A 25,526-nucleotide genomic window follows, 5' to 3' on the forward strand; every position below is an offset into this window, starting at 1 on the left:
GCCTTTCCAGAAATGTTAAAGGGACTTTTTTTTTTTTTTTTTTTTTAATTTATTCATGATAGGCACACAGTGAGAGAGAGAGAGGCAGAGACATAGGCAGAGGGAGAAGCAGGCTCCATGCACCGGGAGCCTGACGTGGGACTCGATCCCGGATCTCCAGGATCGCGCCCTGGGCCAAAGGCAGGCGCCAAACCGCTGCGCCACCCAGGGATCCCTAAAGGGACTTTTTTAAATTAAAGAGCAAAGGCATTAATTCATAACAATTTGTAAAAATATAAATCTCACTAGTAAAGGTAAATACCTTTTGAAGGTAGGGATTAATCACTTTTTAAGCTAATATGAAGGTTAGAAAACAAAAATAGTAAATCAGTGATATTTACAATAATTAAAGGATATGCAAAATAAAGAGATGGAAAATATTAAATTAAAAAACATGGGTGGGGGGGCCAGCCCTGGTGGCTCAGCGGTTTAGCGCCGCCTTCAGCCCAGGATGTGATCCTGGAGATCTGGGATTGAGTCCGGCGTTGGGCTGCCAGCATGGAGCCACCTTCTCCTTCTGCCTGTCAATGCCTCTATCTCTCTCTGTGTCTTTTGTGAATGGATGGGTAAAATCATTAAAAAAAAAAAAAAACGGGGGGAGTAATTTTAGATACTTTTAGAGTATGTTCAATCTTAAGTGTGACTCTCAAATTTTTTTTAAAGATTTTGTTTATTTCAGAGAGAGCATGAGCCAGGGGGAGGATGCAGAGGGAGAGGGAGAAGCAGACTCCCTGTTGATGTGGGAGCCCAACATGGGGCTCAATCCTAGGATCCTGAGATCATGACCTGAGCCCAAGGCAAGATGCTTGCCTGACTGAGCCACCCAGGTGCCCCTAGTGACCATCAATTTAAAATAAATGGCTATATGTATATAGGGTGTTCTATATGAACCTCATGTCAACCACAATTCAAAAACCTATAATACACAAAAAATAAAGAGAAAAGACCCCAAATATAACACCGAAAAGTCATCAGTTCACAAGGGAAGAGAACTATAATGCAACCAGAGAACAATGAACGAAATACCTATCAATAATTACTTTGCATGTAAATGGACTAATGCTCCAGTCAGAAGATAGAGGGTGAATAGATGTAAAAAACTAAACAAGACCCATCAGTATGCTGCCTATAATGACTCACTTTATTTTTTTATTTTTTTAAAGATTTTATTTATTTATTCATAGGAGAGACACAGAGAGAGAGAGGCAGAGATACAGGCAGAGGGAGAAGCAGGCTCCATGCAGGGAGCCGGATGTGGGACTTGATCCTTGGGACTCCAGGATCATGCTCTGGGCTGAAGGCAGGCGCTGAACTGCTGAGCCACCCAGGGATCCCTAATGACTCACTTTAAAGATTTTTTTAAAAAATTTATTCATAGAGACAGAGGCAGAGGGAGAAGCAGGCACCATGCAGAGAGCCTGACATGGGACTCTATCAGGGTCTCCAGGATCATGCCCCAGGCTGCAGGCGGCGCTAAACCGCTGCGCCACTGGGGCTGCCCACCTAATAACTCACTTTAGACCAAAAGACAAAAAGACACATACAGACTGAAAGTGAAAAGATGGAAAGATACTTCATGCAACTGGAAATGAAGAAAAAAGAAAAGCCAGGGTAGCAGTACTTATATTGGACAAAATAGACCATTTTTTCATTTGAAATTTTATTTTTTTAAAAAATTTTATTTATTATTTTGTGTTGATTTTTTTTTTCTAAAATGTGAGACAAAATAGCCTTAAAACAAAGACTGTAACAAGAGACAGGCTCATTACATAACCTTAAAGGAACCAATCTAACAAGGGCCGTAACAATTGAAAATAGCTGTGCACCCAACATAGGAACACCTAAAACAAAAAACAACAACAACAACAAAAAAAACATAGGAACACCTAAGAATGTGTAAAGCAAAGATTTACAGATAAAGGGAGAAATTGGCAGTAAAACAGTAATAGTAGTGGACCCCTACTTACCCTAATGGATAAATCATTCTGACAAAAACAAATAAGGAAACTGGCCTTAAATGACACATTGGATCAGATGGACTTAGTAGATATATATGGAACATTCTATCCCAAACCAGCAGAATATGTATTCTTTTCAATTGCTTGTGGAACATCCTCTAGGACATTCTGTAGGATAAATCATGTGTTAGGCCAAAAACAAGTCTCAGTAAATATAAGAAGACTGGAGTTATATCAGCCCTCTTTTCTGACCATAGTAGTATGAAACTAGAAATCAACCAGAAGGGAAAAGAACTGGAACAAACAAACAAGTGGATGCTGAACAACATGCTGATTAAACAACTAATGAGTCAAGGTAGAAAGCAAAGAGAAAATTAAAAAAATACTTTGAGTCAAATGAAAATGGAAGCATAACATTCCAAAGTCTCTGGGACACAGTAAAAGCAATTTTAAGACAGAAATATAGCAGTATAGGGCATCCTCAGGAAATAAGAAAAATCTCAATCTAAACTTACACCTAAAGGAACTAGAAAATGACAAAACACAAACTTAGTAGAAGGAAGGAAATAAAGATCAGAACAGAAATAGAGACAAAAAAACAATAGAAAAGATCAATGAAGCTAAGAGCTGGTTCTTTCGACTCATTGAAAGGAATGGATAAACCTTTAGCTAGACTCACCTAGAAAAAGGAGAGAGACCAAATAAAATCATAAATGAAAGAGAAGCCCCAACTGATACCATGAAAATACAAGGGGTTATTGAGAGACTGCTACAAATAATTACATGCTAATAATTGGACAACCTAGTAGAAATAGATACTTTTTAGTAACATGCAGTCATCCAAGACTGAATTAGGAAGAACTGGAAAACCTGAACAGACCTATTACTGGTAATGACATTGAATCAGTAATCAAAAAACCCTTAACAAACAAAAGTCCAGGACCAGATGGCTTCATAGGTGAATTCTTCCACACATTTAAAGAAAAGTTAGTATCTATCCTCAAACTATTTAAAAAAGTAAAGAAATGCTTTCAGATTAATTCTCCAAGGCCAGCATTTCTTTAATACCACAATCAGACACTACAAAAGAAGAAAATTACAGGTCAACATCCCTAATGAACATAGATGCAAAAATTTACATTAAAATATTAGCAAACTAAATTCAACAATACACTAAAAGATTCATATACAGTGATCAAGTAGGATTTATTCCAGGGATGCAAGGATAATTCAACGTTTACAAATCAGTGTGATATACCACATTGATAAAATGAAGGATAAAAATATGTTCCTCTTAATAGATGCAGAAAAAGCATCTGACATAATTCATCCATTTATGACAAAAAAAAATCTCAAAGTGGGTATAGAGGGAACAAACATACATGATAAATCTATGTATGACAGGCTCATAGCTAACATATTCTGGGAGAAAGCTGAAAGCTTTTCCTCTAAGAGCAACAAGACAGATGTCAGCTCTCCCCACTTTTATTCAGCATGGTACTGAAGTCTTAAGACATAGTAATCAGATAAAAAAATAAAAGGCATCTAGACTGGTAAGGAAGAAATAAAACATGTATAACTGTAACTATTTGCAGATAATAGAAAACCCTAAAGATGCCACTAAAAAAAAAAAACACATCCATAGCAGGATACGAAATTAATATGCAGAAATCTATTGCATTTCTGTACACCAATAAAGAATGTAAGGAATTAAGAAAATTCCATTTACAATTGCATCAAAAAGAATAAAATATCTGAATAAATTTAACCAAAGAGGTAAAAAACCTGTACTCTGAAAACTAAGATGTTGAAAGAAATTGAAGATGGCAAATGGAAAGATATACCCTGCTCATGTATTGGAAGAATTAATATTGTTAAAATGGCTATACTATTTAAGTCTGTACAAATTCAGTGCAGTCTCTATCAAAATATGAATAGCATTTTTCACAGAATAGAATCCCAAAATTTGTTTGAACCACAAAAGACCCCAAATAGCCAAAGCCATCTTGGGCAAGAAAGACAAAGCTGGAGATATCACACTCCCAGATTTCAAATCGTACTACAAAGCATTGGTAATTGAACAGTATTGTATGGCACAAACACACACACATAGATCAGTGAAATAGAATGGAGAGCCCAGAAATAAACCCACATATATGTGGTCATTTAACCTACACTAAGGTAAGAATACACAATGGAGAAAGGATGGTCTCTTAAATGGTATTGGGAAAACCAGAGAGCTATATGTAAGAGAATGAAATTGGACCATATACAAAAATAATCTCAAAATGAATTAGAGACCTAAGTGTAAGATCTGAATTCATAAAGTGCCTAAAAGTAAACGTAAGCAGTAAATTCTTGGACATTAAGCAAGATTTTCTTCTATCACCTCAGGCAAGGACAAAAAAACAAACATAAGCACAACCTTAAATTGTTCTCCCTGAAGGACTTAATGAAATCAAGACTTTTTCAAAGTAATACTAAGTAATACATCTTCGATGTTATGCATGTTAGCATGATCTTCAAGTCAGTAGGTCTTAAATAGTTTTCACTTTTAATATGGTAATTATTGCTGGTTCTAATCCACATAAGCAAAGATCTGTGCAGGTTCTACTAAGTCCCAACTGTAAAAAGCTGTCCACACTGAGAAGCCTGAGTTTATGAGAAAACTACTTTTCTTCCTTGAAAAGCAAGAGCACACCCAGAATTGTATTTCTGCAGTATTGCTGCTATGGTAGCTTCAACAGCTCATTGCATACAACTCATTACAAACATTTTTTTTTTAATTAAGAAAACTTGGATGGATAATTGAGAATTGTCTTCCACACTCACAAACTTTCTCAGACTCCCAGAGCTTGTGAGCATATGTCACCATTGTCTGCAGCCGCATGTATCCTTATCCAACACATTCGTTATTTAGCATGATCCCAAGGTTGTGCCTTGTTACATTCTATAAAAACAAAAGCAAATGAACTTAAAAATTCGATCTGTTTCAGATTTTATTTTACTGAGAAATTATCTGGGTGTGCAATGATATTCTATTAATTTGCTCAATCCGAGGTTTCAGGTTACCTATAGAGCTTAGAAATTAACAGGTTTTGTGCTACAAAGTATAATACTGGAGAAATAAAAAGTTTGTCCAAATCATGATTTAGTTTATTTATTTTAAAGATTTTATTTATTTATGCATGAGAGACAGAGAGAGAGGCAGGGACACAGGCAGAGGGAGAAGCAGGCTCCATGCAGGGAGCCTGAAGCGAGACTCAATCCTGGGTCTCCAGGATCACACCCTGGGCTGAAGGCAGTGCTAAACCGCTGAGCCACCGGGGTTGCCCAATGATTTAGTTTAGTTGAATGTAAATTTATGACATTTTTCATAAAGTAAAAGGTAGGACTGTTTGTGATGATGAAAAAGTTCTGGAGGTGGGTGGTGGTGATGGTTAGGCAACATTGTGGCTGTTTTTTTTTTGTGTGTGTGTGGCTGTTATTAATACCACTTAATTGGTTAAAAGAATACATTTTATGTTATGTATCTTTTCCTGCAATAAAAAGTATTTGAGTAATATGTTAGCATACTGACTTGGTAAGCCTGGATAAGTATATCCAAGTAGAATAATATGTACACTTGTATTATACTTAACACTGATAGAAAAAAAAAATTTGAGTTTAAACCAAAATTATTAAACTTGTCTCATTTACCAAAAATGTGCCTTATTATGTAATGTGAATTCCTCAGATGTTTTAGTTTTTCTAAGATTTCTTTTTAAATTATGGCACATTTGAAGCGTTATGGTTAATGCTGAAAGCATTTTCACAGAAGTAGCAGAACATTAATTTTACCTGTATAAAACACAACAGAGCTCTTTGAAGAGCTAGTCTAATCTATTATCTAATCTATTAATCTAATCTATTAATACCCTCCAAATGTAGGAGAACATTATACGCAGAGGGAGAAGTAAAGGTCTTTGTCAGTTCAGGTACATAGATACAGTAACTGGTAAAGAGCATATTGCTTCAGTTCTGAGATCTGAGTCATAGCTCAAGAGATACAAAAGCAAGACAAAACACTAACCAATCTAGATATTGGAAAAGAGAGCTGTTTTTTCCAGTATCTGAAATTCTGAACTAATTTGAGTTCAAAGAAAACCCCAAAGAATGAAACAAAAACAAGCAAAGAAAACCCCGATCCTCTTTTCATCTCTGGCCCATCAGAGAGTAGGTCTCTAACATCTGTACATAAGAGGTCACCAGATGACAAGTATATTCTTAGTTATTCCTCCCACCCATGGAGACTAGTTTATTGGGCAAACCAAAAGAACAAAATTGTAGAAAGGAGAACTAGGCAAATGGCAGAGGTAAAGTTTTGTTTGGTATTCATTCCTGGAGCCAAGAAAAGATGTGCTGGGATTAAACCATCCATGAGGTATCTTCCAGCAAAGCAGCTGACCTAGCTCTGTCAGCCCACTGGGCATCTCCAGAACTAGTGAAAAATAACTTTATAGCTTCGAAATTGTGACTCCAGACTCGTATAAAGTGTACATGTGTCAAAGATTTTATTTAACCAATAGAAATAAAAGAACTAGTAAAATGTTACAGTTGGCTTCTATAACCTGAATCTAATCATGAGAAAACATTAGACAAATCCAAATAGAGGGACAGTATACAAAATTCCTGGCATATAACTTTTTAAGTGTTCCAATTATGAAATTCAAGGGAAGACGAGAGAACTGTGTCAGTTTAAAGGATACTAAAAAAAAACAGGACAACTAAATAGGACATGTGGTTCTGAACTAAAGACATTAGGATGATTGCTGGAATCTGAATGGGGCTGAGATTAATTGTGGGCCATGTCTCAAGATGAGTGTCTGGATTTGGATAGTTGGTGTGGCTGTCACATAGGACAATGTCCTTGCAGGAAACACACTAAAGTATTCAGGGGTAGTAGGGCATCATGTTGGTAACTTACTCTTAAGTGGTTCAGGAAAGAAAAGTTTTGTACCATATTTTAAAATTTTCTCTAAGTTTATGATCATTTAAAAAAAATTACAAGGAGATACTTTACAGCTGTAAGTATTCTTGCTCTTCATTGAGTTTTCACCATAATAGTTTTAGTGTCCTTTGATTATTCTTCCTGAATCGATTAATGCTATGATGGTTGCAAAATAGTGATTCTCTAACTCCATCATTCCTTTATACTACTTGGCATTCTACTGTAAGAAGTAACTTTCTTTTCAGATCTATTTTTGTTAGTAGGGACTTATGGATTCTAATTTTTCCAATGGCTCTAATCTTTTATTATTATTAATTTTGAAGCTCAGATTGTTCCAGATTTAGCTTTCATGTAAAGAACGGGGGCTGGCTGCTTTTCTTCAAGCAGCTCCTTACTTCTGGAACTACATGGTGATTCAGGCTCCTCTTAGAAATACAGGTCTGCCCAATCTCTGAAGTTAGTCACTTCTCCAAGGAACCATGTTTCTTTTAGTAGACAATGATATTTAAAACCAGGGCAACCACTATAATTTCTTTTTTTTGTAGAAACTTAATATTCTAACCATAATTAAAATTAGGATTTTAATGCCTCTTTTTAGCAATATTGTGTGTTCTTCCAAGTATGTATCAAAAATATGAGTGAATGCTATTTAAAATTGATTTTTGTTTACTGTTGATAGATGAGACCAAGAATAATTGGGAAGTGTCAGCACTTTCTCAGGCTGCCCAGAAAGGATTTAACCAAGTTGTGTTAAAGCATCTGAAAAAGACAAAGAACATTTCATCAGTAAGAAAACCCTTGTATTTTCTTTACCTTAAACAATGCAGAGATAAGATTCTAATGCTTATGAAAAGTAGGTATCTTAGTTTAAAATGTTATTCATATATGTTATAACACAGAAATAATTTCAATATATTTTTAGCTATAAAAATGTAAGAAATATTAACTATTTGGTCTGTCGTCTTGATCTTATTTTCTTGTTTGCTTCTCAGATGTATTTAGTGGATAGTAAAAAGTATGTTTCATATTTAATAAGCAATCAGAATTTTGATATGGATATGTAAGATTGATTCTTTTACATATAAAATTTAAAATACATCATTTTGTCAAGTTTCATTCATGCCAGTTTTTGTGTTTTTTTGGTGACGATTTTTTGAGGTTTTTGAGATGTGGCATATTATTGGAAAAAATAAAGAGAAAACAGTATAGAGAAAATATGTATTTTTCAGGTATTAAGTAAAAACTAAAATTTGAAAACCTTTTAATTTCTAGAACTGATAATGCAAGTTTAGGGTAAATTCTTTCCACCTCGTTATCTTTGACAGCTTTTGATTGAAAGACTGCATAGAACTGGAAATGGCTCTCAAATATATTTAAATTATGTTATTACATATAAATAAAGCAAGATAAAATTACTTGAGTATATCGAGTTTTGCAAATAAAATTTCTTTACAGATACACAATCCCTTATTCTCTAAAAGAGTGGTTCTTGAAGTAAAGAACCCTGTGGATTCCAGAGTATGAGGCCAAAACTATTTTTAATTTTTACTCATTTACATTTGCACTATGGTGTAATGATCGGTACCACTGTTGGTTCCTTAGCACTTTATTAAATCTTGATCCTTGAACTTGTCTTTTTAATGTTCTGTGCGATGAAACAGGAAGTATACATAAAGCAGTCTGCTGCATAGTGCAATGTGACAGTTGTCTTCAGGAAAAACACTTTTGTGATGCTTTGAGCTGTGAGCTCATGTAGCCACTCTTTTCATGAATACTATTTTTACTTTAAAGAACAACTGACAAGACAAACTGTGGCTATTTAGGATTAGGCAGAGATTTTATCTAAAATAGAGTGAGCCTGTCACTTCAAAGAAAACATTTGAGAGTATTTGTTGCCAATGGCAAAATTCAAGTTTTATAAACACAAATTAAATTTTAGAAAACTTGAAACCATCATCATGAGCTTGACAGCTTCTTAATACTTAAAGATTTTTCTGAAGAGATTGGTGATATTAATGAATGTGATTTTTTTTGCATATATAATGAAATGTGGGAACATTTGGAAGATCTGCATAACCCAGTAAACCAATATTTTCAGATGACCAGTACATTATGTTACCAAATCATGTATGGATAGAAAAATCCACTCAAAGTGCAAGATAGGCCAGTGATTTTAATATAGCAGATTATGTAAAATTCATTGGTAAGGTTTCACATTCCACATTGTGACTAATATTTAAGAAATTAATATTTGTTCAGTTTTAGAGTAGTATCAAAGAATAACCATGGTTATCTAAAAAGACTATTAAAATGCTGCTCTCTCTTCCAAGTATGGCCCAAACAGCATATCAGCCTAGTTGTTTTTTAATGATCCAGACAGTAAAGAGATTTATACAAATGTGAAAGTGTCAGTTTCCTGAGGTTTTTAATTCTTTTTGGAAAACATACTTTTCCTTAAACTATGTTATTTGTTAACATGTAATGGGTTTTGTATTTTAAAATACAATAATACCCAATCATGCCAAGGTTTTAACCTCTAGTATGATAAATATTAATAAACATGGCCCACTTTAAACAAAAGTTCTTTGGGGAACCTCAGTATTTTTTAAGGGTGAGTGGTCCTGCCAATACTTTGAAACTTGGATATCTGATTACAAAATTATAGGAGATGTGACTTCTTTTCATGAATTTGCAATAATATTAACAGCAGTATTGTGTAAGATATAATGAACTATTGAGAGACATTAATAACAGAGAGGGTCATAAAACAGTTTGTTTTTTCCTCTCATAATTCTCTTAATTTTTAACCCTCTTATCATCACATATATATCATTGTTCAAATTTCCAGAATGAAGCACTGTCTTTAGAAGAAATAAGGATTAGAGTAGTACAAATGCTTGGCTTTCTAGGAGGACAAATAAACAAAAATCTCCTAACAGGTAAAGATTCCTTTAAAATAAATTTACCTCTGTAGATGTATTTGTACTTTAATTTGAGTGTATAAAGATCGTAATATATTCTGGTATTTGCTCTTGTATGTGATTTATATATTTTCAAGTAAGGTTACAAAGAATAGTATTTTGCCTAATGAAATGCTTTGACTATACCCATGCAATCTGGATAATTTACTACTAGTTGGGAAAATATTCTAGCCTGATTTGTTAAGCACATTTCCCGTTTTTTTTTTTTTAATAATAAATTTATTTTTTATTGGTGTTCAATTTGCCAACATACAGAATAACACCCAGTGCTCATCCCATCAAGTGCCCACCTCAGTGCCCGTCACCCAGTCACCCCGTCACCCCCACCCCCTGCCCACCTCCCCTTCCACCACCCCTAGTTCGTTTCCCAGAGTTAGGAGTCTTCCATGTTCTGTCTCCCTTTCTGATATTTCCCACTTATTTTTCCTCCTTTCCCCATTATTCCCTTTCACTATTATTTATATTCCCCAAATGAATGAGACCATATAATGTTTGTCCTTCTCCGATTGACTTACTTCACTCAGCACAATACCCTCCAGTTACATCCACGTCGAAGCAAATGGTGGGTATTTGTCGTTTCTAATGGCTGAGTAATATTCCATTGTATACATAGACCACAGCTTCTTTATCCATTCATCTTTCGAAGGACACCGAGGCTCCTTCCACAGTTTGGCTATTGTGGACATTGCTGCTAGAAACATCGGGGTGCAGGTGTACATTTTCCGTTTTGAAACAGAATCCAACTTGACACTTTTAAAAAAAATATTAAACATTGTGTCAGGAATTCAAAGTTAATCTTTTTGAAAATCTGATACTCTTAATATTTAGATATCTTTCAAGTGTTTGTGATCAGAATCAACATTTTAAATGAGTAGAAATTCATCTGTATTTTTAGTTTTGAAATTTCATATTAAGTACACTAGTGACTTTTGGTAATTTAGGAAGTTAGAAACTATATTAGGAAAATAAGTGTTGCAAAGGGGAGATTTTTAATAAAAATACTGTTCATTTATCATTTTCCCACATAACACCTAAAATAATTCTTACTGAAAATAGAAATGAAATATTCTAGACTGTTCAAATTGTTTAAAAATAATTTCACTTTGAGCTGAAGTTAGAAATAGTTTGTCAGTGATTTGTAATGTTGTAATTATATGTCTAAAGTAAAACAAAACAGAAAAGGAAAGATGAACAACATGCTTAATTTAAAACTATAAAAAGAATTCTGCTTTCATAAATGAATCATAGAGCAATTGGTATTAGAAAGATTTTGAATGAAAACATGCTCTTCTTGATTTATTTCAACAGCCACATCCTCAGATGAAATGATGAAGAAATGTGTGGCATGGGACAGAGAAAAAAGACTCAGTTTTGCTGTACCATTTATAGAAATGAAGCCTGTCATTTATCTGGATGTGTTCTTGCCTCGGGTCACAGAATTAGCTCTTTCAGCTAGTGACAGACAAACTAAAGTACTATTATTTTTCATTACATGTCACTTAGAATCTATGCTTTTTTTTTTTAATATTTTATTTATTTATTCATGATAGAGAGAGAGAGGCAGAGACACAGGCAGAGGGAGAAGCAGGCTCCATTCAGGGAGCCCGACATGGGACTCGATCCCGGGACATCAGGATCACGCCCTGGGCCGAAGGCAGACGCTTAAACCGCTGAGCCACCTGGGCTGCCCCGAATCTATGCTTTTTAAAACCTGAATTTGGTGGGAAATAGATAACATATTTCAGCCATTCCAATATCATTAATTTTGTACTTTCCATAATATGATAGTTAGATAATGATTCAGTTATTAGAAGTAGTTGTCACTGATAAAAAGTAAATGTTATCTTAATGGGAAATAACTTTGTAAAACATTAATATACCAAAAAACTGTTCATAATAGAAAATACAGTAGAAAGGACATTTAAAAGTGATTTCCAGCCTGTGCACCATTATCTCTTTAACCTGGGAGATCAGAAACAGGTAATCTCAGGTTTTTATGAAACTGATTTGGAAATTTCCAAAGTGCTGTAAAAAAACATATACTAAAAATGAAGGTTGAAGATGTGTTAACAAATGAAGCAAAGGCCTGTCATCATGGCATCAATGAAATAGCTAGTACCACTTTGTTTAAATCTTTTAAGATTCAGTTCTTACCTCTTGGATATACAGAGGGTTAATTTTACACAAGTACTACCTCCAGTTACTTTATATTTGGGGTGCTGGTTATCTGCAAAAATTTTTCTTTTTAAAGGGCTAAATTGAGGAAAATTTCAAAGTATTCTTCCCTTGTAAACCTGGAAGCTTAAACTGTGTTGAACTCCTGGTTTAATTTAGGTTGCAGCTTGTGAACTTTTACACAGTATGGTTATGTTTATGTTGGGAAAAGCCACTCAGATGCCTGAATGTGGTCAGGGATTCCCACCCATGTACCAGCTCTACAAGCGAACTTTTCCTGTGCTACTTCGACTTGCATGTGATGTAGATCAAGTAAGTGAATAATTTTGAATCTGACACAGTTGTAAAACTTAAAAAAAAAATTGGGCCTAGGTCAGTGATCATCAAAGTTTGCTGCAGTTTGGAATACTCTGAGGATCTTAAAATAAATACTGCTGTTGGCTCCTGCCCATTCTGACTGATTTAATTTCTCAGGGGTTTGATCTGAGGATTGGGACTTTTATTTTATTTTTATTTTTTAAAGGTTTTATTTATTTATTCATGACAGACACAGAGAAAGAGAGAGAGAGGCAGAGGGAGAAGCAGGCCCCATGCAGGGAGCCTGACATGGGACTCGATCCCAGGTGTCCAGGATCACATCCGGGGCCGAAGGCGGCGCTAAACCACTGAGCCACCGGGGCTGCCCTGATTGGGACTTTTAAATGCTCTCCTGACAGTTTTTAATGTGCCACAATTTGGGAATGAATCACTGATCTAGTTAAGTTACTGATAGTATAGGTGTCTAAAACTCAATTGGCAGTCTCCCCTCATGTAGGGACTTAGAGTCTCAAGTAGTGAAGAAGAGATAAGTAACCATGTACAAGATTGGAAATTGTTGATAAATGACCTCTTCCTGATGAATTTGTGGCAAATTCTCCATTGCTGCAATGAAGCAGAAAATAAGTAGAATTCTCGGTTCATTCGAGGAAGCTAGTATATCTCTGACACTAGGGTGCACACATAAGAGAGGAAACTAAAAAGAAAGACTGATTTGTAAATATAGATGGAAAATTCTTCACTATGTATAAAGGAGTATAATCCAGCAATGTATTAAGATGTGCCGTGATTCAGTAGGATCTTTGTTTAAAACTGGAAATTTACCATGGAATCAGATCAGAAGCAGTGATTGTTTCCATAGAAGCCTAAATGGTATTTGTCCTGCTAAACTAGGAATAGTTTGATCTTATCTTTAATACAATCAAGAATGTCTTCTTGAATGCTAGAGCCAAATCATCCCCAGGCATGAAACACTAATGCTGCCTTCCTTGTGCTTAAGCCAGGACAGAAGCCCAAAGTTAGAAGTGAGTTGGCCTGTTAAGGGGCACCTCCAGCACCTACCAGAACAGTGCCTGCAGTGTGGGTGGTTGCTCAGTATTACTTCATGTGCATTTACTTAGTTACGTGCAGTGGTTAGTATTTGGGCCTCTCACCAGGCTGTGAATTCCCTGTGGACATGTCAGACAGTAGAAAGGAAGAATTTTTATTTTGAATATAATTTTTTTATTAAACCTGGAAAGCCCAAGAATATCAGCTGATAAACTCGAAGAATTAAAGGAGGAAGCTGATGGATTACAAAACAAAACACATATATATATCAGTATTCTCATATATGTATATGTATATATACAACCCTGAGATCATGACCTGAGCCTAAATCAAGAGCCAGATGCTCCACTAACTGAGCCGGTCAGGCACCCCAGTATTCTCCTATGTCTTAAATATTAGTACTGGCCACTTGGAAGATATGTCTACAGCATCTCACTCATAGCAGTATGAAATATATATACAAAATGTCTATAAATAAATGTCAATACACCAGGCAGATGTATATTTTATGAATACAAAATGAGCGTGCTCTGTACTTGAGATAGAAGAGTCATTATTGAAAAAAATGCCAGTTCTTCCCAAATCAGTCAGTAAGTTTGGTATCATTACAGCAGAAAGCCCAGAGTTAATTTCATTTTAACCCAAAAAGTAATCTGAAAGAATAATTGCTTGAACCTAACCGAGAAAAAAATTTTTTTTTAATTTTTAAATTTTATTTATTTATTTATGAGAGACACAGAGAGATTGAGGCAGAAACACAGGCAGAGGGAGAAACAGTCTCCATACAGGGAGCCCAATGTGGGACTCAATCCTGGGTCTCCAGGATCACACCCTGGGCTGAAGGCAGCACCAAACCGCTGAGTCATCTGGGCTGCCCAAGAAAAAATTTGAATGTATAGAACACTAACCTTTGCTTTTAGCAAAAGGTTGCCTTTTGCCTTAGCAAATGTTAAAATGTAAATTATAGTAGGATTGAACTTGGCATGGATAGATCAGTGGGAGGAGAATCTCTTAGCTGCCAAGTGGACCTATGTGCATACGTAAAGATTGTATATATGGTAGAAGAGGCTTTTTAAGTTAGAAATGGATCATTTAGGGGATCCCTGGGTGGCTCAGTGGTTTAGCGCCTACCTTTGGCCCCAGGGCGTGATCCTGGAGTCCCAGGATCGAGTCCCACATCGGGCTCCCTGTATGGAGCCTGTTTCTCCCTCTGCCTGTGTCTCTGCCTCTCTCTCTCTGTATCTCATGAATGAATAAATAAAATTAAAAGAAAAAGAAATGGATCATTTAATCATATTAGGCCAGTTGACTAACATGAAAAATTAATTTCCAATTAAGAGAAGGAAAAACAAACTATAAATATATTACAGAAAAATGTAATGTTATAGCATGTCTGTATATCTTTGGATTGGGATGGTCTTTTTCATTGGTAAAATATGTTATTTAATATAGAAATACATGAAGCTAAAAATGAATCTCCATCTCATCACCCCTTCCCCATTCTTATTCCTCTGAAAAAGCCGCTTTCTCCTCTGCTGAAATTTTGGTGCATATATGCCCAGATCTTTGTAAAAACGTGTTTTTACAAACATGTGTATATGTTTTATTTATAAAAAGGATCATTGCATTAAAAAACTCTTTTTTTTTTTTTTTAATATTTTTTTAAACTTTTATTTATTTATGATAGGCACACAGTGAGAGAGAGAGAGGCAGAGACACAGGCAGAGGGAGAAGCAGGCTCCATGCACCGGGAGCCCGACGTGGGATTCGATCCCGGGTCTCCAGGACCGCGCCCTGGGCCAAAGGCAGGCGCCAAACCGCTGCGCCACCCAGGGATCCCTAAAAAACTCTTTTATGTACAAAATATAATTTCTGCTACTTGGATGAATTTTGTTATCATTATGTTATAAGCATCCTTCCGGGATCCCTGGGTGGCGCAGCGGTTTGGCGCCTGCCTTTGGCCCAGGGCGCGATCCTGGAGACCCGGTATCGAATCCCACATCAGGCTCCTGGTGCATGGAGCCTGCTTCTCCCTCTGCCTGTGTCTCTGCCTCTCTCTCTCTCTCTCTCTGTGTGACTATCATAAATAAATAAAAATTAAAAAAAAAAAAAAAAAAAAAAAAAAAAGCATCCTTCCATGTCTTTCCCTACAGTTTGTATAGAAAGGGAGATTTTCCTACAAAATATGGAATATAGGTATATAAAAGAAAAATGTTAATGTCCTGATAGTTTTGACTCTATAAATGTTTAAAAATGCTGAATGGCACAAAACCCACAACTTATATATATATATATATATATAACGTAGGGAAATTTTTTTACAAATTCTTCTGAAGATAAAAGAGTTTTAAATGGGCAAATAGATAAAGAACAAAAATAGGCAGCTTATAAATGAAGAGATACATATGGCCACTGAAAGATATTTTTAAATATTTTCATCTTTTTAGTAAACAAGGAAATTCAAATTTACATCTATTGTCAAATATTTTAAAAATTGCAAGTGCTTAATGTCGAACATGTGGGTAAAGGACTTTGGGAGATGTGGCTTTTAAGAATGTGGGTGGGCACAGGCTCTTTGTGGGCAGAGCAAAAGGCTGGGTGACCTGCAGCCCTAGTCTAGCACTCTCTTACTAGAGTTGTGCTCAGAACAGTGCATGTAACTTTTCAGTGATTTCTTCCTAACAGAAATACCTGCATTCTAACAATAGGATTTGGGCAACTGGATCACGGTATCTATATATGAGATACCAGGCAGCAAGTAAAATATTGATATAGATTATGTATTTATGTGAAATATTCCAAATTGGAAGGAAAATTGGTTGCAAAAATGTATATTTTTACACATGCATATATGGATTTTAAATAAAATATTTTGAAAGTTACAATGAGTTCCAATGGTCACAGGGGTTACCTTTGTAATATAGGATTATAGATGGACAGTTTTCTACATTTTCTAAAATTTCTATAAGGCGTGTATATGTATATATTTACGTGTGTATGCATGTATATTATATGCATATAATTTACATACTATGGGTTAGAGAGTATAATTCTTTAGAAAAATGATGCTTTAAGACAGGTTAAACTTCCACACTGAAAGGTAAGAACTTTTACTTTGATCAATCCCAAGGTTAGAAAGGTATTCTTTTGTGGTGAATTATCCAAGTGCAGGAGGACTGTGTCTTTTAGTCGAAGTCCTCAGACATTTTACATGTTTTTTGACACGGTATACATACCAGAATGCTTCATTCTTGAACTCATGGTCAGTGGGGAGATAAAATTCCCCTGGATTTCTTTGTATTGCCATTGGAGCCTTAGCATCGTGAGACACAGAAATGTTTAAGATACAAAGATAGGGAATGTTTGCCTTCACTTCTGCTACATATGTTTTGGTTTTAATATATAAGGAGGATTAGATCTGTAACCATATGTCTAGGTAATTGCTGTTATCCAAAAGGATAAAAAGACTTATTTTAATCTCCCCCAAATAGTCACACCAGACTAGCCCACTAGGTTAAGCTCCCAAGATTCCAGGAAGAGGAGTACTGTATCCTGGGTATTTCCTTTCAGAGAAGAGTCCAGGCCTGGCAGACACCTGGGATTGTAAAAGCCAGAGACCCACAAGGCTCTGCTCCTAGAGAAATTTTATTTACATTCTAGAGAGTTGGAATGAGAACCCAGGATCTTTTCCATCCCATCTCCAAATAGTAAAGATATCCCACCTTCTTTTTGGCAGGACGAGAGAGGTGATTCTTTGTCCTGTATCTCTTCTGTGATTGGGCTTTTAAAGTTTATATGTGTAGGGTGTTGATCTGGTTTTTATTTGGTCACACCACAGGGTGTAAATCAGGGTGTAGGGAACCACATGGTCATTATTTGCCTTTTTTTTTTTTTTTTAATAGAAAGAGAAGGAGAGACAGAACGGGGTTGGAAGGGGAAGAGGGGGGGAGAGAATCTTAAGGAGGTTCCATGCCCAGCATGGAGCTTAACTTGGGGCTTAATCTCATGACACTGAGATCATGACCTGAGGTGAAATCAAGAGTCAGATAGATACTTAAATGACTGAGCCACCCAGGCACTCTGGTCACTATTTGCTTTTTAGTTGAATAATGATAATGTCTCTGATCCAGAATACTTTGCATGTATTTAGGATCAAATTAATGAAAATAAATTTTTTTTTAAAAGCCAACATTATCTGCCTTCATATTGGAAGAACAATAAGTTTTAGAATGCGGGATCCCTGGGTGGCGCAGCAGTTTAGCGCCTGCCTTTGGCCCAGGGCGCGATCCTGGAGACCCGGGATCAAGTCCCACGTTGGGCTCCCGGTGCATGGAGCCTGCTTCTCCTTCTGCCTATGTCTCTGCCTCTCTCTCTCTCTCTCTGTGTGACTATCATAAATAAATACAAATTAAAAAAAAAAGTTTTAGAATGCATATTTTTCTCTGCTGGATTCTTAGGAAAAAGAGAAGAGCTAGGAAGAACATGTTTATCATTCAATTTTAACTAAAGAAGGAAACTAATAAAACCATTGTGGTATTATTACTTAACTTTTCCTGTCATTTAAACAGCACTCTTTCCAATATAAAATTACTTTAATGCTAAGAAAAGAATTGTAATTGTTGTTCTTCAGGTGACAAGGCAACTATATGAGCCCTTAGTAATGCAGCTGATTCACTGGTTCACTAACAATAAGAAATTTGAAAGTCAGGATACTGTCGCCTTACTGGAAACGATACTGGTGAGTAATGGTTGATTCTTTTCTTGTAATTTACATCAACTAGTTATATTTGATCTACGTTTAGAACGTTAAGAAAAATTACCTATCAAGATATCAAAATGTAGCATCTACCTGGATACTATTGGTTTTTTTTTTTTTCCTTTTGTTTTAGAGAATTGGTGAAATGGCATTTTTTTTTTAAAGATTTTATTTATTTATTCCTGAGAGACAGAGAGAGAGGCAGAGACACAGGCAGAGGGAGAAGCAGGCTCCATGCAGGGAACCCGACGTGGGACTTGATCCCGGGTCTCCAGGATCAGGCCCTGGGCTGAAGTTGGCGGTAAACCGCTGAGCCACCTGGGCTGCCCGAAATGGCATTTTAATAGATAGGATACCATAGTCATTTCCTGAAGTGTTACTTTTAAATATCTGCAGACAGTGTGCACATTCTTTTAAAATTTTATTTATTTGAGAGAGAGAAAGAAAACATGGGTGTGTGGAGGGGCAAAAGGAGAGAATCCTCAAACAGACTCCCTGCTGAGTGCAAAGCCCACTCTGGGGCTTGAATCCTAAGACCCATGAGATCATGACCTTTGCTGAAACCAAGAGTGGGATGCTCAACCGACTGAGCCACGGTGCCCTTGCACATTGTGTTGTTGTTTTGTCCTCTTTTTTTGGGAGAATGGTTATAAATTAAATATATATTTAATTTATATATAAATTAGACTTCATATACGTGAAGGCTATGTGTGTGTAGAGTAGAAGGAATGAAAAATAGTGTGCTTATTTTTTAATCAGAGTTGCAATATGCTCTTTAAAAAAAATCTATAGTATAATAATTAAGACTAAAAGGGATTTTTTGAGCTTATCCAGTTTTTTCCTGTATTCAGATTCACAATTAAAGAGCCCTACCTAGAAAGGGGCACCTAGGTGGCTCGGTGGTTGAATATCTGCCTTCGACTCAGGTCATGATTCCGGGATTCTAGAATTGAGTCCAGCATTGGGTTCCCTAGGGGGGAGCCTTCTTTTCCATCTGCCTGGTCTCTGCCTGTCTCTCTCTGTCTTTCATTAATAAATAAATAAAATCTTAAAAAAAAAAACAAAAAACAAACCCTAGTAGCTATTTCTGTAGAACTGTCCTGAGGCCATAGAGTAGATTCATTAAGATTTGATCACTGGTTCATTGAGGGCAGAAGCAGGGAGGTTAGCTTGATTTTATTATAATTGTGTGAGTTTTTGCAAATGAGTTTATATTTGGTTCCTTTAAATGTCATCTTACTCGATTTTACCTATTATTTCATCCTATAATTTGGTTTTGTCATATATTGACTTTTAGAATCAGAAGCCCCAGTTAAATGCATAGCAAGTTTGTCCAAACAGACGTCTTTTAAGTCCATATTCTTGCAAACTGATTCCAATTTGAATGTGTGTGTCACTTTCTGTTAAATTTGAGAGGAGCCAGAGAAATAGAGAATTTGAGACTGGGCATCTGGACAGAGGAAATAAAGGGCAGTAGGTGGTTGGTGTGTTTGTGGGGATTGCAGTTTGTTTGTGGGGATCGCAGTGTGTTGTGTTTCATTTGCATGGGAGCATATTGCAAGGTGGGCTGGGAAGACACGCAGAGCATCAGAACATTGCATCTAGGGGAACCACATGCTCCAGTTTGCTCCAGATGGTCTTGATTACACTGGTTGTGTGTGTAATTGTAATAGTGTTCTTTTCACTCTCAGAGTTACCCTAATTGGATGCCTTGTTGTAGGCATGGGAGTCACTGAACATTTCAAATTAGGGTGGTGACAGTGATATTTGTGGTTTAATTCCCTGCAGTGTCTACCAGTGAGTCCTGCCTATAATAAATATGTTTAATTAAATTTAACTTGTGGCTTATTTGCATTCAGATGGATTTATTCTAATGTTCCTATTCTGAAGTTTCTGTCTTAGCTGTTTCTCTTCTAGTCTTGATTGTTGAAGGGGGCTTAGTAAGGATTTCAGAAAGAAATCAGTTAAGATCATGATAATGTAAAGTGAGATAGTTGAGGAAAGGAAAGGTAAAGGAGGAAATGGGAAGTTGGTACAGGGCTTGAGTGAAAGCATGTCTACAGGTTTCCCAGTAAGAATTGTTAATTCCCTAATGTTAGCACATGCATTATTTACCCACTCCTCTGAGAAACAATAAATATCACCTCTTCACATTTCCGCAGTTAATTGCTTCTTGAATTATAATTAGCACTGTAATAAAAGATTTTGCATATAGCAAATAACTGGGGACGTTAGGTAGAAGAACTTGCTTATTTCAGTGTTCAGTATAGTTTTTTTTTTTTTTTTAAGATTTTATTTATTTATTCATGAGAGACAAGAGAGAGAGGCAGAGACATAGGCAGAGGGAGAAGTAGGCTCCCCTTAGGGAGCCTGATGTGGGACTCTATCCCTGAACTCCAGGATCACAACCGCTGAGCCATCCAGGCGTCCCCAGTATAGTTTTTTAAGTTAAACCTTTCCTATACAGATCTAAGAGGGGACTATGTCTAGAGGGAGACAAAAACATTCAAACTTCCTTGTTTGTGTGCTTTTTAAAGATATTTAAAGACTGTGCCTTATATAGAGGTTGCTCTTATGGAAAGTTACATTTTTAGAACCACATCTCTATATTATTTTTATTTATGTAGCATTACAGTTCTCTTGGAACCTAGAAGGATCTTATTTCCTTTAACCTCAGTAAAGCATCTCAGATATTGTTATGAGGTAAAATCAACAACAAAAACTTTAAGGATGTAGCCATTGGGTTTCTTTAGGAAAAGGAGAGACCTTTTTGTTGCTGCATAATTAAAATATTCTTTTTTTATTCTTTTTTTTAATGGATTTTTCAGTTTCTTTGTTTAAAAGAAAATGTCAAAAGGCCATTATTAGCATAGATTCTGATTAATCAGATTGGTTTTACTAGTCTTTATTGTTTTCTTGAATAGTGTTCTAAATTAATTTTCATAACATGCTATAGTTATACTCAGAGCAGACCAGGTATTCAGTTGTCATCTTATGTTTGGTTTTAGGATGGAATTGTAGATCCTGTTGACAGTACTTTAAGAGATTTTTGTGGTCGGTGTATTCGCGAATTCCTCAAATGGTCCATTAAGCAGACAACACCGCAGCAGCAAGAAAAAAGTCCAGTGAACACTAAATCACTTTTCAAGCGACTGTACAGCTTTGCACTTCACCCCAATGCTTTCAAGAGGCTAGGTGCATCACTTGCCTTTAATAATATCTACAGAGAATTCAGGTAAGTAAGCCATCTGACAGGGAAGAGTATAAAGAAGTTCTTTAAATTTTTAGTAATGATTTTGAAAAGTGACTGCTATTTATGTATACATGTATTCATATAGCTGGCATTTAGTAGATTATTATATGTCAGATGCTGTGTTCTTTTCTGGGGATTAAAAAATGAATTAAAATGCAGTTGGCATTCAGGAAGCTCAAATTACTGAGATGCATACAAACATAATACCACAGCAGTCTTGTAAATGCAATGGAAGACCTAATTCAGGATCTTTTGGAGCATAGAAGAGGAGAATCTAACCTTGCTTGAGTAAGTTAAAGAAATCTTCCTGTAGCATTTTTTTAGAGAAAACTTAAAGGATAAATAAATCAGCCACAGCATTTCAGATCAAAGGGATGCAGTAGAGATAAAAAATAGAGTGTTATATAAGGAGATAAAGACATTTTATTTTCCTTGACTATGGAGTTGGAAGTTTAGAAGGGAGCATAGTGAGCCTGCGTAGGTGCCTGTGTCTGTAGAGTTAAGAAACAGGTTACTTCTAGTGACAACAAGCCCTTGGAGTATTAGGAGAAGGAGCTGCATGTTTAAATTTCCTCCTGAAATCCACCTGCCTATAGCTATATGGAGAGTAGATCTGAGTGAGATAAGAACAGGGCTAGGACACCAGTGAAGGGGCTATCATCAGTCCCTGACCTAAGGTTGTAGTCATGTTTGTCCATTCATTTATTGTTACCTATTAAGAATATTATGTGCCAGACACTGTGCCAGATGCTGGTGATGTAAAGATACAGCCATTCAGGAGGATTGCCTCTATAAAACGAGATAAAAATCACATAGATAATTGTAAAACTTGTTGCTGAAATCAGTTCTTTTATGTAGTGGTAGATGATTACCAAGTAATCAGATAATGAGGAACCTGACTTTGATTGGTCCGGACAGTTTCTCTCAGGAAATGGGAGTTATGATAGCAGTGAGGAGAGCAATTGTAAAAATAAGATAAATGACTGAGAGAGAGAGAGACAGACAGACAGGGATGGATAGTTGGAGGGATAGGAAATTGTGTATGTGCAGATGCACATTTATATGAAAATTGACTAGAGTTTGAAGCCACTGTGTAATTTTTTTTTAGCTTTTTAAACTGTGAAACATATGTACAAAAGAGTGTTTAAAACATGTGTATGAATCTGTCACTATTTTTAATTTTTTTTTATTTTTTTTATTTTTTATTTTTTAAAAGCTTTCTTTTTTTTTTTTTTTTAATTTTTATTTATTTATGATAGTCACACAGAGAGAGAGAGAGAGAGGCAGAGACACAGGCAGAGGGAGAAGCAGGCTCCATGCACCGGGAGCCCGACGTGGGATTCGATACTGGGTCTCCAGGATCGCGCCCTGGGCCAAAGGCAGGCGCCAAACCGCTGCGCCACCCAGGGATCCCTGTCACTATTTTTAGATGACATATTATTATATATAGAAAACCCTGAAGACTTCACCAAAAAACTATTAGAACTAATAAATTCAGTTTCAGGACACAAAAGCAGTATACACAAATCTATTGCATTTCTGTACTTTAATAACCACTTATCAGGACATGAAATTAAGAAAACATTTCTATTTATAATTACATCAAAAAGAATAAAATAGGAATAAATTTAACCAAAAAGGTGAAAGACCTATACAATGAAAACCATAAGACATTGGTAAAAACAACTGAAGAAGCCACAGATCAGTTAGAAAGATATACCATGCTCATGGATTGAAAGTATTTATATTGTTAAAATGGCAATACTCTCCCCAATATTCAACATATTCGGTGGAATCCTTATAAAATTCTAGTATGACATTTTTCACAGAAACCAAACAATCCTACAATTTTTGTCGAACTACAAAATACATTGAGGAGCCAAAGTAATCTTGAGAATGAAGAGCAAAGTTGGAGGCATCATGCTCCCCAATTTCGAACTATACTACAAAAGCTATAATAATTAAAATAGTATGATATTGGCATAAAACAGGTCAATGGAACTGAATAGAGAGCTTAGAAATAAACCCACACAAACATGGTCGATTAATTTTTGACTGAAGAGCCAAGAATAAACAGTGGGAAAAGGACAGTCTCTTTAGTAGATTGATGTGGGGAAAACTGGACAGCCACATACAAAAGAATGAAACTAGACATATCTTACACCATACACAAACATTAACTCAAATTGGATTAAGGACTTGAATGTAAGACCTGAAACCATAAAATTCCTGGAAGAATAGGTGGTAACCTGTTGGACATCAGTTTTGGCAATGATGTTTTGGTTCTGATTCCAAAAGCCAAGAAAAAAACGTGAAAGTAGACATGTGGGACTATATCAACTAAAAGTTTCTGCAGGGCACAGGAATCCAATAAAATGAAAAGGTGACAAAAGGTGATCAGTTTCACAAGTCATCAGGGAAATGCGAATCAAACCACAATGAGATACCACCTCATGCCTGTTAGAATGGCTACTATGAAAGAGGCAAGAAATAACAAATTTTGGCAAGGATGTAGAAAAAGGGAACCCTTGTGCACTGCTGGTAGGAATGTAAATTGGCATAGCCACTATGGAAAACAATATGGAGATTCCTTAATAAAAAATAGAAGTACCATATGATCCAACAATTCCAAATTTTGGATATTTGTCCAAAGGAAATGAAACACTAATTCAAAAAGATATATGAACCCTGATGATTATTGCAGCATTATTTAAAATAGCCAAGATAAGGCAGACCGGGTGGCTCAGCGGTTTAGCATCACCTTCAGCTCAGGCCCTGATCCTGGAGACCCAGGATCCAGTCCCACGTTGGGCTCCCTGCCTGGAGCCTGCTTCTCCCTCTGCCTGTGTCTCTGCCTCTCTCTCTCTCTCTTTCTTTCTCTCTCTTTTTCTCTGTGTCTCTCATGAATAAATAAATAAATCATTAAAAAAATAAAATAGCCAAGATATGGAAAATGTCCATTAGTGGATGAATGAAGAAATATGGTATATATATACAACAGAGTAATTCAGCCATAAAAAAGAATGAAATCTTGCCATCTGAAAACATGGATAGATTTGAGGTCATTATGTTAAGTGAAATAAGTTAGAAAGACAAATACCTTATGGTCCTACTTATTTGTGAAATCTTAAAAAAAAAAAAAAGAAAGCTCATAGATACAGAGAATAGATTGGTGGTTGTCACAGGCTGGGAAGAAGGGTAGGCAAAATAAGTGACAGAGGTCAAAAGGTACAAACTTCCAGTTTTAAAATAAGTAAGTCATAGAGATATACAGACATACCTCATTTTGTTACTCTTCACAGATACCGCATTTTATACAAACTAACTTTGGGTAGGTCTATTAGCACTACTTTTCCAACACTTACTTTGTATCTCTAAGTCATGTGTTGGTAATTCTTAAATTATTTCAAACTTTCTAATTATTCCTGTATTTGGGATGGTGGTCTTTGATGTAACTATTGTAATTGTTTTGGGGTGCCATGAACTGCTCCCATATAAGACAGTGAACATAATTGATAAATGGTGTGTGTGTTCTGACTGCGCAACCAACTGGCTGTTCCCCCTTCTCTCCCTCTCCTTGTGGTCCCCTATTCCCTGAGACACAGCAACATTGAAATTAGGTCAGTTAATAATCCGACAATAGTCTTTAATAAAGTGAAAAGAAGATTGCATGTCTCTCAGTTTACATCAAAAGCTAGAAATGATTAAGCTTGGTGCAGAAGGCCTATGAAAAGCCAAGACAGGCCAAAAACTAGGCCTCTTACACAGACAAATACTGAATGCCAAGGAGAAGTTCTTGAAGGAAATTAAAGTGGACCCTCCAGCAAACATATGGATGAAAAGGAAGTGAAACAGACTTATTGCTGATATGAAGAAAGTTGTGGTGGTCTGGATAGAAAATCAAACTAGCCATAATACTTCCTTAAGCCAATGCCTAATCCAGAGCAAGGCCTTAACTCTCCTCAGTTCTATGAAGTGAGAGAGGAAAGGAAGCTGCAGAAGAAAAAAT

The 25,526-nt window shown here is 36.0% G+C and overlaps 1 protein-coding gene across 7 annotated transcripts in view; it reads left to right on the forward strand.

The window, feature by feature from the left end:
* PRKDC (protein kinase, DNA-activated, catalytic subunit) overlaps positions 1 to 25,526 on the forward strand; it is a 219,931-nt gene that overhangs the window by 26,228 nt on the left and 168,177 nt on the right. For all 7 annotated transcript variants that reach the window (XR_012020234.1, XM_072804689.1, XM_072804690.1 and 4 more), the window contains 6 exons: positions 7,667 to 7,773; positions 9,836 to 9,926; positions 11,277 to 11,440; positions 12,303 to 12,455; positions 18,139 to 18,246; positions 21,273 to 21,499. Coding sequence is in view for 6 of the 7 variants with exons in the window: in XM_072804689.1 (XP_072660790.1) it covers positions 7,667 to 7,773; positions 9,836 to 9,926; positions 11,277 to 11,440; positions 12,303 to 12,455; positions 18,139 to 18,246; positions 21,273 to 21,499 (850 nt within the window). In the remaining variant the exon portion in view is untranslated. The remainder of the gene's footprint in view (positions 1 to 7,666; positions 7,774 to 9,835; positions 9,927 to 11,276; positions 11,441 to 12,302; positions 12,456 to 18,138; positions 18,247 to 21,272; positions 21,500 to 25,526) is intronic.

This window comes from Canis lupus, chromosome 28 (assembly GCF_048164855.1).
Source record: "Canis lupus baileyi chromosome 28, mCanLup2.hap1, whole genome shotgun sequence".
Classification (NCBI taxonomy): domain Eukaryota; kingdom Metazoa; phylum Chordata; class Mammalia; order Carnivora; family Canidae; genus Canis; species Canis lupus.